The sequence below is a fragment of the Nyctibius grandis genome, chromosome 12 (genome assembly GCF_013368605.1).
Source record: "Nyctibius grandis isolate bNycGra1 chromosome 12, bNycGra1.pri, whole genome shotgun sequence".
In the NCBI taxonomy this organism is placed as follows: domain Eukaryota; kingdom Metazoa; phylum Chordata; class Aves; order Nyctibiiformes; family Nyctibiidae; genus Nyctibius; species Nyctibius grandis.
The window spans coordinates 1,988,642-2,002,881 of NC_090669.1; the positions used below are offsets into that span (position 1 = coordinate 1,988,642).

General features: G+C 56.1%; 1 protein-coding gene across 3 annotated transcripts in view; it reads right to left on the reverse strand.

Moving 5' to 3' along the window:
• Nucleotides 1-214: 214 nt before the first annotated feature.
• Nucleotides 215-14,240, reverse strand: part of PLEKHG4 (pleckstrin homology and RhoGEF domain containing G4) — a 90,252-nt gene continuing 76,226 nt past the window's right edge. The window contains exons 14-24 of one of the 3 annotated variants that reach the window (XM_068411162.1): nt 10,349-11,298; nt 8,584-8,833; nt 7,790-7,879; nt 7,318-7,542; nt 6,238-6,408; nt 5,607-5,784; nt 4,933-5,049; nt 4,583-4,846; nt 3,801-3,997; nt 3,194-3,277; nt 215-1,974 (exon numbers count right to left, since the gene is read on the reverse strand). In XM_068411162.1, the coding sequence (XP_068267263.1) occupies nt 3,236-3,277; nt 3,801-3,997; nt 4,583-4,846; nt 4,933-5,049; nt 5,607-5,784; nt 6,238-6,408; nt 7,318-7,542; nt 7,790-7,879; nt 8,584-8,833; nt 10,349-11,298 (2,484 nt within the window). In that variant the 3' untranslated portion in view covers nt 215-1,974; nt 3,194-3,235. Of the gene's footprint in view, nt 1,975-3,193; nt 3,278-3,800; nt 3,998-4,582; nt 4,847-4,932; nt 5,050-5,570; nt 5,785-6,237; nt 6,409-7,317; nt 7,543-7,789; nt 7,880-8,583; nt 8,834-10,348; nt 11,299-14,240 lie in introns of all 3 variants that reach the window. The other 2 variants (XM_068411161.1, XM_068411163.1) reach the window with 2 other exon arrangements.

Here is a 14,240-nt window from a genome sequence, read left to right on the forward strand (position 1 = left end):
TGGGGAGGAGAGCTGACACTTCCCATCACGGGAACTCCAGGGAGGCACCATCGGTTTCACCCTAATTAGAAATTCACCTGATTAGGAAAACATCATTTCAGTCTCCCACCAGCATTCCCATGCCCCAGGGACAACCGCTCTCCTCCCCGCACGCCTGTTTCCTCCTCTGCAGCCCAGGTTCCCGTGCTGAAATCAAGATACAATGCAAACAAGATTCATATAAAGAAAATAACTTTTATTAGACAAATCAATCAAACCCTGAAAAAACAGTGTCAGGTAAACATTACTAAAGGTTTTTCCAGCACTGCAGAAACCTTTGAAACTGAGAAATTCAGGAAGTTTCATGTTCCTCTTGTTGCATTAGTAAATTCTCTCCCTCTTGTGACACGAGCTAGTGCTGTCTTGACAGCCCACAAATCTTACATTAACTCAGCAATTATTTTAGAAATAGTAACTTCTAACATCCCTGTGCAACTGTTTCCCCCACAATTTTGTACAAAGGTGTCAAACTCTGTTCTCTTTGCTGGTTTACAAAACATCCAGCTGATTAAAAACAACCAAGTGTTTTCTGTACAGTACAGGGATTCCCAAAGTGGAAGGCGCAGGGTCTGGCTGCGGAGGGGAACTGGGGTGGCTGCAAGATTTAACATCCGAGACCACAGCCTGGGCAGAAAACCAGTTAAATAACTGCCTGCTGCCTCCTCGGGTGCCAGCACGGCCCTCCTGGCTGGGGGAGGCTGGTGTGCAGCACTCCAGAAACCAAGAGGAAACAGGAGCTTGGCAGCAAGGAACTGAAGTTTCCCAAAATGCTGATTTTCATTGCCTCCAAGAACAGGGAGAGGGTGTCACAGCCACGCCGTGAGCTTTGGTGTCACTTAGGAACAGGCCACCTTGGAGCACAGGGCGTGTTGGGCTACTTCAAACAACACGCGTTAAAGGTTCAGCATTATAACCAACCCATTATCCTCCAACCCTGTTGGTCTCGGATGCCACCACCAGCCAAAGCTCCTCAGCCAAGCCACGACGTTGGCACTGCAGTATGGAGAGGGGCTGAGCCAGCAGTGAAGCAATCAGCCAGCCCCCGGCACCCCGAAACAAGGCACGCTGGAGCCTGACCTGTGCGCCTGGAACCTGAGCCGAGGGGGGAGAGACCTGCCAGGAACCGGGGTGGCTTTGCTCCTCACACAGCTCCCTCGTCGTCTCTGACCTCCCTACTGGCACCAAGGAAGTCTCCCTCTCTCCTGGTGTCACACGGTTCAGCTGGCGCTTGGTTAGTGCTGAAATTGGGCAGGGAGAGTGGAAGAGCTGACAGCTGGTTAAGGGAGAAAGCAGCTCAGCACTGAGGCCCTGGGAGAACCATCTGAAGGAACAATTCACCGTAACAATGAACTTGCTTTTATTAAAACAGAAGTGTTAAGCCAAGAAAATAAATTATTGCTAGGATAGACATATTTAGAACATAAGGAAGGACGTTAAATCTTGAGCTCCAGGTCACTATAACCCTGAAACAGAAAGTTACACTACTTAAATACCTCAGTTTCTCTTCATGCCCTTCCAAAAACTTTATAAAATGTGCAGCTTACAGAACAAATAGTAACAGAGTCACTCGTAACAAAAATCTGTACAGCTCATAGCTTTAAAAATAATAAATTTGGGGTTTTTTGTCTTTTTTTTGGGGTTTGTTTTTCTTTTTTTTTGAACTGCTATGTTAATTAATACTCATAAATATTGGGCTAACAAGTTTTGAATGCCCAAGGTCCCACCCAACACCAAAGCTATGACATGTCGTTGACAGAAACCCTCTTGGGCCTTCCCCCCCGCAGCCAGAGGTCAGGTTTGGGGCTGTTTGAAAGAGCCTGACTATGTGTTAAAAAAAAAACAACAAAAATATATCTTCATGGGTGAAGACTTGTCTTCTTCTGCTGGTCAGAGGCCTGGGGTCTTCAGTGAGTTTGAAATGGCAAGCAATCAAACCTGGAACACAGCACCGCGCACTGGGTTAGACCGGCTGCACCCCAGGACCTGGCAGGAGCCCACAGGTCCCTCTCTCCCCGCCTGCAGCGATTTTGCAAAATGCTTGAAAAACCACCGAGCATTTGGGTGGGGAAAGAGCATTTTACTGGAAGAGCCTCTCGCAGGAGAAGTTCGGCTCTTCCCCCACACACAGGGCTGCCTCTGCGCCCCAGGGCTCACCCAAAGGGCCAAACCCCGCTGCTTCTGTTGCTGCTTCAAAGGTCTTGTTTGTGACCCCCCCCCCAGAAGGGGCTCCAGATCTTAAATTTTAACCCTGGCTGGTTCTGTTGCGCTGGTTGTGAACTCCTGGACCTGCAGCTCACACGCCGTGGGCCTACGTGCTAATAACACCCCCATGGTGCCAAACCCACGAGCCATCCACCGTTCAAGCCCTACTCCTGCCTCTCACGTTCACAGCCCTCTGCTCCCTGGGAAAAGGGAGGCTCTGTCCTAAGGACGGAGAGGAAAAAGACGAGCCAGAAGCAGGCTGGTTGGAGTGGGGTGTGACGGGACCTTCTGAGGGATGCCACCCGCACGTAGGAAGCCCTGCGTGGCTGCGGGTCTTGCCAGAGCTCATCCCTCCTCAGGTCAACAGCGATTTCCTCGCAGAGAAGGCAACCTCTGGGAATCAGTACGTACAGGAGCAACGCCTGGCAGCTCCCTCGGGACATCCTGACCATAACCTAGCAGGTTCCTCTGCCTGGTGACGTGCAAGTTCCCTTCGGAGGTTCAAAGGAAACTGTGAGATAAATCCTGCTTGGGGAGCACACTGTGGATTCCCCAAGGCAGTTCAGAGGGACTAAAGAAGAGGAGGATTTTGGCAAACAGCCCCAAGAAACAGATTAGTGGTTAGACAGCTGGGCAGCGCTCAGAGGAAAGCAGCTCATCTGAACGCTGGTGGCTACGAGGTGCTCAGGCCTCTATGACCTGAAAGTCATTTTGCTTGTTTTGCTTCTGCTCCTTCAAACCTGGGAGGCATCAGACCGGCTGTTTAAGGTGACAGCTCTGAGGGAGCTGGTCCTCTCTAACCAGATAAATCAGAGCCTCAGAGACCGGTCAGGAAGGTGTGTGAAAAACTTCTCACTGAGAAGCAGATGGTGAGGTTCTCCTGACTCAGAGCTACTGACAACCCTGACCAGCACTCAGAGCTGCTGGAAAATCCCCTTCAGGGGCTACTTACAACAACTCTGCTTCCTTAGGCGGTATACGCGTGCGGAGGGGCTCACACTACTGTCGAGGGACTTATGGTGACCTGGCCTGCTTTCTGCAGAGGAGAGAAGCCAGCATTAGTACGGGGTTAGAGGACAACAGCATCAGGACACGACCTAGTGGGAAGGGAAGCAGCTGAGAACTCTCAGGAACATACAAGGAGACACGCTGACATCTCAGAGCGACAGGCTCCTGCTCCTCTATCTCGTCACTCCCCAAAAAAGGCCCAAACCTCCCAGGAAAGGAGCTTCGCAGCATCTGCGGCAGCGCCCCGTCCATCCCAGGAGGTTGTGTGTACCCCAGCCCACGCTCCTGCATGTAGCCTCCAGCACTGCAGGTCCTTCCCAGCACATCTCCTCGGGGACCTTGGCCACCGCAGGGAAGGCTGTCCCCACAGAGGGGCTTTCGCCCGTCCCAGAGGAGGTGAGTCTCTGCGAGAGGAAAGGTCACTTCCCCACAGCGACTCCCAGCCCAAAAGCAGCATCTTCAGCCCCCCCACGAGAGGCGGCAGCTGGAACCGGGGTGGAAGTGGCAGGAACAGGCAAAGTGAAGAGAGTATTTTGGCTGCTTGCACTTACTGCAGAAATGTACTGGCTGTTGGTGAACCGGGGCTTCTCCTCCACCGCAGAGCTGTGTTGGGAGCCCAGGGGCGTGTAGGGGGGTGAGCCCACGTCTTCACAGAAGCTTTCTTGGGGGATGCTGGAGACACAGCCGCTGTCGGAGCCGCTGGAGCCGGTGCCTGACATGCAGTGCGATGACTCCGAGCTCTCTGTTGCTGGGGGAAGAGAGGAAGGTCACTCTGATGACCGTGAATTTGGCCTACGTGACCTGTGCCACACACACTTGATAACATATCTGTTTGCAGAGGCACTAGCCACACAAGCCCACAGATAAGCCACACTCCTGTCTGGGCCTCTTTAAAGCCATAGGCAACAAAATAACACCAGGAAGTGTAGCAAATGATGCTGGGGGTTGGTATGGACTGGCCAGGCAAAGCCAAGGGGTCACTGGGCCAGGCTGGCAAGAGCAAGGGACAGAGCACTTCGTGGTACGAGGGGCAGGCAGGCAGAGACACGAGCACTGGTCTCCCAGGCCACAGCAGCCCCAGTATGCAGCACCACGCCTGCCACTGGGATGGCTGCAGATCAGTGGGCACTTCACTAATCCCCACGCCTGAGCTAACTGCCCCCGTGACACAGAGCTGGCGTGGAAAGGCAGTGCTCTGCCTGCCCCAGTCTGGCTATGGGGCAGGGACTGCCCTGACCCCAGTGAGCCTGGTCTGACCACACGAGGCAGAGCAAGGTGTGGGGACGAGCCCACACATCCTGGGAGCACCGCGGCGCGGCGGGCTCGTACGTACTCAGCGATGGCTGGCTGCTCGTCTCGTGCTCCAGCTCATCTTCCTCGATGCAGGTGCCGATGTCAAAGGGGCGGCCGGGGGCCAGGACACCCGGCAGCAGAGCCTGGTCCAGGTACATGTGGAGGTTGAGGGGCCCCAGCAGAGAGGAGGAGGAAGGGCTGTACGCAGCGGGGGTGCTGCCAGCGGAGAGCTGCGCCTGCGTCCTCTTGTAGGGGTTGGAATGGTCAAACAGAGACACCGCGATGGATGCTCTGGTCCTGGCGCCTGCCAGAGAACACACCAAAAAAGCCCTGAGCACCAGCCCTGCCCAGCTCACCCAGAGCGAGGGGGCAGGCGCGGCTGGCACTTACCTCTGCCCTTCATGATGTAATCGATAGCACGGTCATTGATAGCTGCCTCGCTGGGTTTGATATCCAGGAATGGCTTGTTGCCCACACCCATGGAGACCATCTCCTGCATACGGATTTCTGGAGAGGAAGAGACCCACAGCCACATCGTGAGGTTGCTCCAAGCCACCCCACGGGCGCTAGGCAGCCCCAGGCCTGAGCACCCCTGGGCAAGGCTGCTCCAGCTACTGAGATTAGATCTGTTCTCCCCTCGCTCCCCAGGCCTGAGGAGTCCCCACAGACAAGCAATCATGCCCTGCTCTGGCCAAGCAGCTCAGTGCCATGCCACCTACGAGAGTCCTGCCAAGCGGGAAGCCTGGGGCGGAAAGGAGAGATTCAACCAGACAGCTGCCACTCCAGTAGTGGCCTAGACCATGGGGAGAACAGCGAGCTCACACTCACAGGGCAGGGAGCCCTGTGCTAGTATCTCCCGTCTCTCTCACGGAGTCCAGGTGGGTGTCTACAGTCACACAAGGGGCAGGGAAGGGACATGCCCAGCCAAGCCCAGCACATGCTCCTGAGGCTGCATGCTGGCACACAGCTGCCTGCTAACAGGCTCCAAACCTACTCAGGACAGCACGAGCTGAACAGGGCTCCCGCACCTTTTGCGGCACAGACGCCCCGGGAAGGAATCACACCTTTATTGCGGGCTGCCTGCTGCCACAGGATCTTGGCAATGTCACTGGTCCAGGCCTGCTTAGTCTCGGCTGAGCTGGCCTGGAGAATGTAGGTATCGCTGGACTTTCGCCTCCGGAACCAGATCTCAAAGCGTAGGCCACTGTCTCCAGAGTTCTCCGTCAGACCGATGTCTGCAGTCTGCCAGAAAAAGGAAGAGCAAAAGCATCAGCTGGGGCTCCCCCAGGAGCAGAAAGGGTAAAGTGCCTGCACCCTGTGCACCCCAGCTCAGCAGGCCCAACGGGAAGTAGCCTGAGGGTCCCGACACAACCGAGCAGAGACAGCCCCGGCAACTCCCAGTGCTTCATCCAAAGTCAGCACCACTTCCCTGCTAGACACACACTGCCTTTCCCTCACATTCTGCATCCTTCAGAAGACCTTGGTCCCACATCTCACAGCATGGAGGGGGCCCAGGCATTAACGTGTGAATTATTCCCTTCTGGTTTCACTGTATGGCCTGGAGAAAGCGTAGCAGTGGTGGGAGCAGCTCTTCTGCTGAAGGTGCTCCCGCTCCCCATTTCAGAGCCATGTGTCCATGGGGACACCAGCCATGGACACCTCCTGCACAAGAGGGAGCTGCAGGGCTGCCCTTACCTTGAAGGATCGCTTGTAGATATATACATCAAAGCCACCCTCGATCCTCTTGGGCTTGCTGAACAGGATCAGGTCCTCAAAGAGGAAGACGTGTCGCTGGCACTTCCTCCGGCCCAGCCAGATGGTGAACTCGTCCTGCCGCACCAGCTGCCCCTGCTCCTTCAGGTTCACCTGGACACAGGGAACATCCTGGTAAGACCCCAGCAGGATCAGCTCCAGGCAACCCCAGCAATGGACTTGGCAAGCAGGGTCCCATATGACCCAGGTGGTGAAGAAGTGGCAGCTACTTGTCATGTCAGGAGGGCTCTTGACAGAGGTAGGGCTGCGTGGCATTGCTAGAGGCCACATCAGGCTGAAACAACTGGCCCAGAGCTCAGGGGAGAGCTGCACCTCTCTCCTAGGCATGGCACACAGATGACCCTCTGCTGTCACCCTGTGCAGATCTGTGACAAGCCTCTGGGGTGGCAACTAGAGGCAGCAGCCAGAGCTTTCTCTTGGGGGAAAGAAGAGAGCTGAAGAGGAAAGAGCCCCATCAACCTGCCAGGAGCATAGCTGTGTCAGAAGGCCAGTCTCTCAGTTCTTCCTGTCCTAGATCCTTCTTCCTCCACCCTGAGCCCTGTGGTTTCTCCTCCTCCAGTGCTGCACTTCACATGCCTCTCCTTCAAGTCCCACCTAGCTGATTTTGGCCTACCCCTGGAAACAGCATCAGTCTGAATTCCTTCTTGCAAACTGCCTGACCCGCTTATCACCATCTCAAAAGAGAAGGAAAGGCCCAAGGCAGCCCTGCAGGATGCCATCTGGAAGGGCTGCCAGGCTGCCTCACGTCACCAGTAAGCACCTGGGAGCGTGTTTGTGACAAGCAGCTCACCCAGCTCAAGTGACAGCAGCCAGGCTGTTTGGCCTAGCAGACCGAGGAGACCTTGCCTGTGCCTCAGCAGTCCCACTACGCTGTACTGGCAGACAGCACCCTGATCACTGTGGGAATTTGGGGGGAGGCTCACCATACAATCCAAAGACCCCAAGTCTAGAGAAGGGAAAGAAATGTAGCTCCCCCGGGCAGGGGAGGAGGCTGGAACGTACATCACAGTCACGGATGGCATCCATGGCCAGCAGGTCATTCCCGTGCCGAAGCTGAAACTTCACCATCTCCTCAGCCGCACGGAGGTAGCCCAGCTCCTGCTCTTGTGCCTCGCTGCACTCCTTGATCAGGTCCTTCAGGAGCAGGGCGTATTTGCTCATCCGCTGGATGGGTTTCAGCAGGTAGGAAGCCAGGTCCATCTTATCCCCAAGCTGCACCTGCTTGAACTGAGAAACGCAGCAGAGAGTGAAGGCAGCAGCTTCCCGTGGAGAGCCCCGTGCCCCAAGAGAGGCACTGACACCCCCAGCTTTCCTGACTGGGGGACTCTGTCTCCCCACACACACTTGTGCAGAGACCTCTGCCAGGACAGCAGAGGTAGTGCTGAGCACACCTCAAGCAGGAAAGCGGGGCTTGTTTAAGCAGATCAGCAGCCCAAACACTAAGAGCAACCATGAGGTAGGCAGTAGAACTTACCTTGAAGAAGGTATTCCCGTGGCTGGCCAGCAGCGAGTCCGACTTTGGCTTGTTCTTGCTGTACAACGCGTACATCCCAAACTGGTCTTTCTGCAGAAGAGATCCCCACGTGAGATCAACACGCACCCAGGACACAGTGACAGCCATGCCCTGGGTTGGTTGCTCTATACTTCTGCCTCTCCCAGGCTGCACCAGAGCCTCCTGTGGCATCAGGAATGACTTTGCTTCAAATTCACTAAGAGGCAGGGAACGCTCTTGTGTTCCTGCTCCTACGGTAGCTAGGACTTTGTAATCCCTGCTCCTGTTACCCCTTGCCCCTTACATACCCCAACACACACCATTCACCTGGTAGCAGAAAACATGCATGAGGCAGCTGAGCTTAAGGCCAGTGGCCCATGCTTCTCCCTAGCAGCCCTTTTCAACAAGGGCAGCAGGTCTGTATCCGCTCAAAGTCGTTCTGTACTGACACCACAGACAGAAGACGGGGTAAGGGATGCCCCTGCAGAAGCAAATGGGCTTTAAGGAGCTGATATTTTGCTTCCCTGGCAATGTCTCTTGGTAGCAAAGAGCATCTGCTGCTGCCTGGGCTCAGCCTCGCAGAGCCATCCCAGTCCAACCTAGCATTTGAGCTGGCAGGGGACAAACCAACCCAGCACCCCGTAGTCCTCCCACTCCCAAAGAGCCACAGCCCACTAACACGCAGGTGAGCAGCCAAAGGTACAGGCACTGCTGGGCATGGGAGCCACGCAGGTGTCCGAGGAGCCCGACCCCAGGGGAAGGTGCTGATGCCTTACGTGTCGGAGGAAGCAGTGGCTGACCCGCAGCGGGTGGTTGCAGCAGCTCTCGAGCTCTCGCAGGAAGTACTGGCTGTGGAAGTCGTAGAGTTTCTCCAGGTTCCCAAAAATGACGCTGCGCTTCCCACGCAGGTCCTGGGGGAGGTCGAGGCGCTCCATCTCAGGGAAGTAGCTATCGATGATGTAGCAAAGCGACCTCACGTACTCCCGCTCCGTGGTTACCATCTCATCGATGATGTGCCGCAGCTTGCTGCAAGAGGAAACACTCAGCCTTGAAGGGACCCAGACTGCAGCGGGGCTGCAAAGCACTGGGCTGTCCCTAGAGACGCTCTCCCCAAGACCCAGCAGGGAGGTGAGATGATCCCTTAGCACCATCCAAGCTCAGATTCACAACTGTTCGTGGTAGCTGTGACCCTGAGCACTGACAAAGTTCGTGGCTGAGGTCCTGACCCAGCCTCAGCAGGACACACACCCCCAGGAACACCCAAGCCTGCTCTGGACACAACAGGTTGCCCCACAAATGGCCACACTCCTGAAACAACAAGGAAAGCAGAAGTTATGATAACTTCTGTGAGGAGGAGTCAGCCTGGATGCAGTGGGAGGCAGTGTTAGCCCTGGGAGAACATGAGGCCTGGACCCAGGTGCCATTGGGCTTGTCTCAGTAAAAATGAGAGTGGGAAATAAATCTCCTATCACTTCAAACAGCAGCTCCTAGCACGGGTTGCTCTGCACGTCTCAAAGGATGGCTCCTTAGGTACTCAAGGTTGCCACTGCGAGGCAGTGCAGCACCGAGCTAACTACTCCAACGCGTGCCTGCCTTCCCCGCCTCTCAGCCTTCCCCCAAGCCAACTCCGGGCTGTTCACAAGACCGACCAGCGGGACTGCCTCAGCGCCTGGGACACACACTTTCCTGACACACGCTGGGCTACCAGAGGCCCCTTCCAGATGATTTCGCTGTCCTCAGCCACCCCATCCAGAGCAGAAGCAGTGGAGGAGCTCTGTGGTCCCCCCACATCCAGCACTACTTTCTCACCTCTACCACTATTTTATTTTTTTTTACTTTTAAAAATCTTTTCCAACAAGAGCAGCTGAAAGACCTGCCTGGTGACTCCCATTCAGGAGCAGCTCACATCCCTGGGCTCTCCACATCCCAGCCACGTTGCAGTATGACAACAAAGTTAAATTGAGATCCTCGAGGACAGAGAAGAAAAAGAAAAGAACAAAAGCCAGCTGCAGGGCACCCAAAGAGAGATCTCAGCCCCGAAGGGCAAACACAAACACCCTCTTACCTGTGAAGCAGCTCTCACAGGGTACTGGCAGTGCCCCCCACCAGTCTGGGTACAGCCCCCCCAAAAGTGGGGGGGTGATGCACTATGCTTTTGCTCTCTCGCTGCACCTCTACCCCTGGCTTGCTACGTCCTCGAGTGCTACGTTTCTGCAAACCCTCGTCCCCTAACACCAGCAATGTTCAGAGACTCCCTCTCCTGCCCTTTCCCCTCTTAGGAAGGAACCAGGCTGCGGGGGAAGAGCAAGAGATCCCATTTCTCTGCCTCCCCGCAAAGGCAGGTGCCAGGCTGTGCGGGGGACGTGCCTGTTGGCCCGCTCAGCACCACACACGTGTGTGTGCAGAGAAGCTGGAGCTCTACCTCTCCACCCATCTGCCCTGTTCCCACTAGAAAGTAACTCTCACAGCACAGCTCTTCACATCTTTGCTGGCTGCCTTCTCACTGCCCTGAAGAATGCAGCACCGATCAGAGTCACTCACCTGCCCCAGCTCCTGGCTTCTGACCCGGAGAGGCAGCCCCTCTGTCCCTCCAGCAGACAGTCCGCAGCCCAGCTGTGAGCAGCTTGCTGCCGCAGCGCGAAAGTCCTGTCCACCAGCTCAGTGCTGCTCACCTCCAGCCCCTTGATAAACACACCCGTGTTGCCGTATCTAGCCGGCTCGCTCAGCGTCCTCTGGCAGCCTGACCACAGGCTCTCACCGCAGGGGAGGTCGAAGCTTTGGGCCTTCCGGAGCATCCTCCTTGGAGGTGGCTTCCCAAGGGCTGGCGTGGGGGTACAGGATGGCTTCACCTCCAGAGTTTCTAATATACTCTCCAGGTTTGGCTTCTCTTCTGGCAGCTTTGGAGACTTAGAGGCCCCGCTGGCAAAGGAAACTCTGCTCGAGTGAGGACCAGGGCTGAGAGCAGCTTGGCAGGCAAATTCTTCCCCAGCACCGACATCGCCAGGACAGCTCAGGGAGGGCGAGGGAGCTTTCTCCTTAGCCCACCCCGGAGAGCAGCTGGGCCTGCTGTAGCAGTGGGACGCGCTGTAAGTCCTGTCCCAGTGGGAGGTGGAGGTGGTCCCCTCGGAGTGCCTCCGTTGGGACAGACTGCCAGCCTCGCTGCCGGCCCGGGGCTGCTCCCCGGCAGCTGGTTTGCAGTCTGACAGCAGAGACCTCCTTGTTCTTAAGGCTGCTTCGAGTTTCTTTTCAAAAACCAGCTTGGTCTCCTGGCATTTGGACCACGCAAATTTCCACTGCTTAAGTCCCTTGTCACTCTTCAGCTCACAGGCCAGCTCCTTCATCTCCTGGAACCGGGCATCGCTGATGTCCGGGTGCTGCCCCTTGTAACTCTCCAGGCACTTGATCACCCCTGCGCAGTGCTCGGCGGAGCTGCAGTCCTCCATGCTGATGCAGGCGAGGTGTCGCATCCCTTCCAAGGCCCACTCATACGCCTGCAGAGAGCGAGAACAAAAGGCAACAGCCACTCAGAGGGATTCGGGGAAGAATAACCCTAATTCGGTGCCTAAAGCGCAAGACAAGAGAAAGGATCAGTGTGTGGCCACCACAGTTCCTCGAGTGTGTGTGGGGGGGCTGCTATTGTCAACGAGGCTTAACAATTCAGCCAAACAAACAGCTCCTTATGAGAGGGCTTCAGCTGTGCTGGCCGCTCTGCCCCAGCTCCACCTCCCCGCCAGGTCCCTGTGACGCTGGGCACCCACGCTCCTGGGCACGTTTGTCTTCTCCAGGCAAGGGGGCCCAGGGGAAGCTGTTGCCAAGACTGCATGGATTCACACCTCAGTGTGGCCCTGGAACTCGCCCTCCTCCTTCGCCCAGCCATTCCCACCACTACCACGCAGGACGAGGTCGAGGGGGCATCAGTAAGGTGCAGGGCATGGGATTGCTGCTCCCCATGCCATCATCCCAGAGCTGACAGCACGCAGAGGGCTGGAGCTCTGTCAGAGCTGGGCTCTGTGGATCATTCTGAGTGCTCCAACCCATCCTTGCTGCAAGCAGGAATCTGAGACTGTGCAAGCCCAGCTACAGCTTGTGCCTTGTCCACGCCTGCTGGCACCCACGTGGTGTGCGGTGCCCTGCCTACCTGCCCGGCCCTGCTTGCTGCTGCACCACACGCTTGTGCTGCTTAGTCGAATACTGAGCTCAGCAGTTTATTTCTAATACTGCTGGAAGCAGTTTCACAGGGCTTAACTCTAGCAGTGGTGCATGTGCTGGCCTTGCTAAAACAGCTCTGCCACATCAGTCGAGCAAGAGGAGAGGACAAAATGTGGTGCAGTGTGACAGACAGGGTAAGAGTGCCTTACCACCCCGGCAGGGAAGGGGCTAATGAAGCACTGGGCACCAAGACCTGTCTGTCATTGATAAAAATGAGAGGAAAGGCAATCATCTGAAGGGAGGTTGTAGTGAAGTGGGAGTCGGCCTCTTCCCCCCGGGCAACTAGCGACAGGACAAGAGGACACAGCCTCAAGCTTCGCCAGGGGAGGTTCAGGTTGGACAGTAGGAAGCATTTCTTCTCAGCAAGGGTCATTAGACACTGGAAGGGGCTGCCCAGGGAGGTGGTGGAGTCACCATCTCTGGAAGGGTTTAAGAAAAGACTGGCCATGGCACTTAGTGCCCTGGTCTAGTTGACATGGTGGTGTCAGGGCAATGGTTGGATTCGATGAGCCCAGAGGGCTCTTCCAACCTGGTTGATTCTGTGATTCTGTGAATTACTCAGGCTCATCAGCCACTACTTTCTCTATAAAGCAGAGATGATGATAAGGTTTAACTATCCAGATGTGACCAGCTGCCACAGGCCTGGCCAGGGAACTTCACTGCTCATCAGTGAAAACCCAGAGTTACTGGTTAAAATCAGATGCATAAGGCAGGGAAAACAGCCAGGACAGGCCTGCCTGGCACCTTCCACCAGCTGTCCAAGAGCAGCAGACGTGCGGAAACACCATGGGCCGCCCTTGAAGTGAGCCAGACAATCTCCAGCACTCGGCCTGCCAGGCCCTGCTATGTCTCTGCCGAGAAGCAACACTCGTACTTAGTACCAGGAATGAAGTGACCAGCCTTAGACCATTTTCCACCTGCTGAACAGCCTTACTGTGACAGCCTTCACTCAGTGAGCTTAACACACTTATTTTTTTGCAGAATAAAGCTTCAGACACCAAGAAAATCCACCCAAGCTTTCCGCAGACATGGAGCAGACACTGCATCCCCATCAGGGACGTGGCAGTTAAACAGATCAGGTACCAGGTTCCCTCTGTTGGCGAGAGAGGTGGGCAGGGCAGGAGGTGCTTCATTTATCCAGTGCCCAGCCCCTGGATGGGGATGGCTACGAGAGCCAAGCGCTGCTGTCTGAGAGCCGAATGCCAGCCCACGAGGGGCAGCCTGCAGACTGAGCAGAGGCACTCCAGGGACAGATGCCACAGGAGCTCCCACAGCCGTCCCCGTCGCTCTTCCGAGCTGCAGCTGCACGGCGTGCGTGCAGCCAGCCCCATTACTCACACGGAGCAAGGAGCTGCTTCAGAAACACCAGCAGCTGCTCTGGGAAAACACTTCTCACACAGCCCCACACAACCACAGCGCAGGACAATCAAAAGAGCAGCAGCTCCCTCTCCTCTCATCACAGCAACAGACCCCTGCCCTGCCTCTCTCTTGATGCAGGCTTTAGGCTCTGGACTTGTCCACTGCTGGGGGCCGGGAAGGGCGTGCAGAGGCAGAGGACACGCCAGACCCTGGTGAGAATCTGCATTTCTCTGTAATGCAGAGGGTCTTTTATTCCCTGGAGGCAGAAGCACATCAAGGCAAGGTGAAATGCTGATTCAGCAGAGCCCGGCAAACCCACACGGTTGCACTTCTCTGAGCAGCTCCCTCCAGCTGTACACAAACCAACACCAGCCCCGTCCAGCTCTGCCCTGAGCAGGGGCTGGCCGTCGGTGGGGGCTAAGGGCACACCTCACCTCCCTGGCTGTGGGTGATCCTGACCGAAGGGTGCACACTGGCTCCCTTTCACTCACTGAGGGGAAAAGCTGAGCTCAAGAGGCACACGGGGCTCTGAAAGAGGGTGCTGAGAGCAATGTGTGGGAGAGGCACAGCCAGCTCACCAGCCTGGCCTTCACAGCGGGCAGTCGAAGGGAGCTGCCCTGGGAAGGCCTTCTCCGAGGCTGGGAACCACATTTCCTCGCACAGATGGGAGAGGGAGAAAAAGAGGCTGCTTTTATTTCTAGGCAACTCCACAGATCTGCGTGGGGCCACAGAGAGGAGGAATTAGGGCTGCAAACCACACAGGGAGGCAGCCCCGCCACCTCTCATCTTCATATGGTATCAGGCTGTTCTTGGCAAGGACTCCAAGGGCTGCGCAGAAACGACTCTTAAATCTCGATGGCATTTT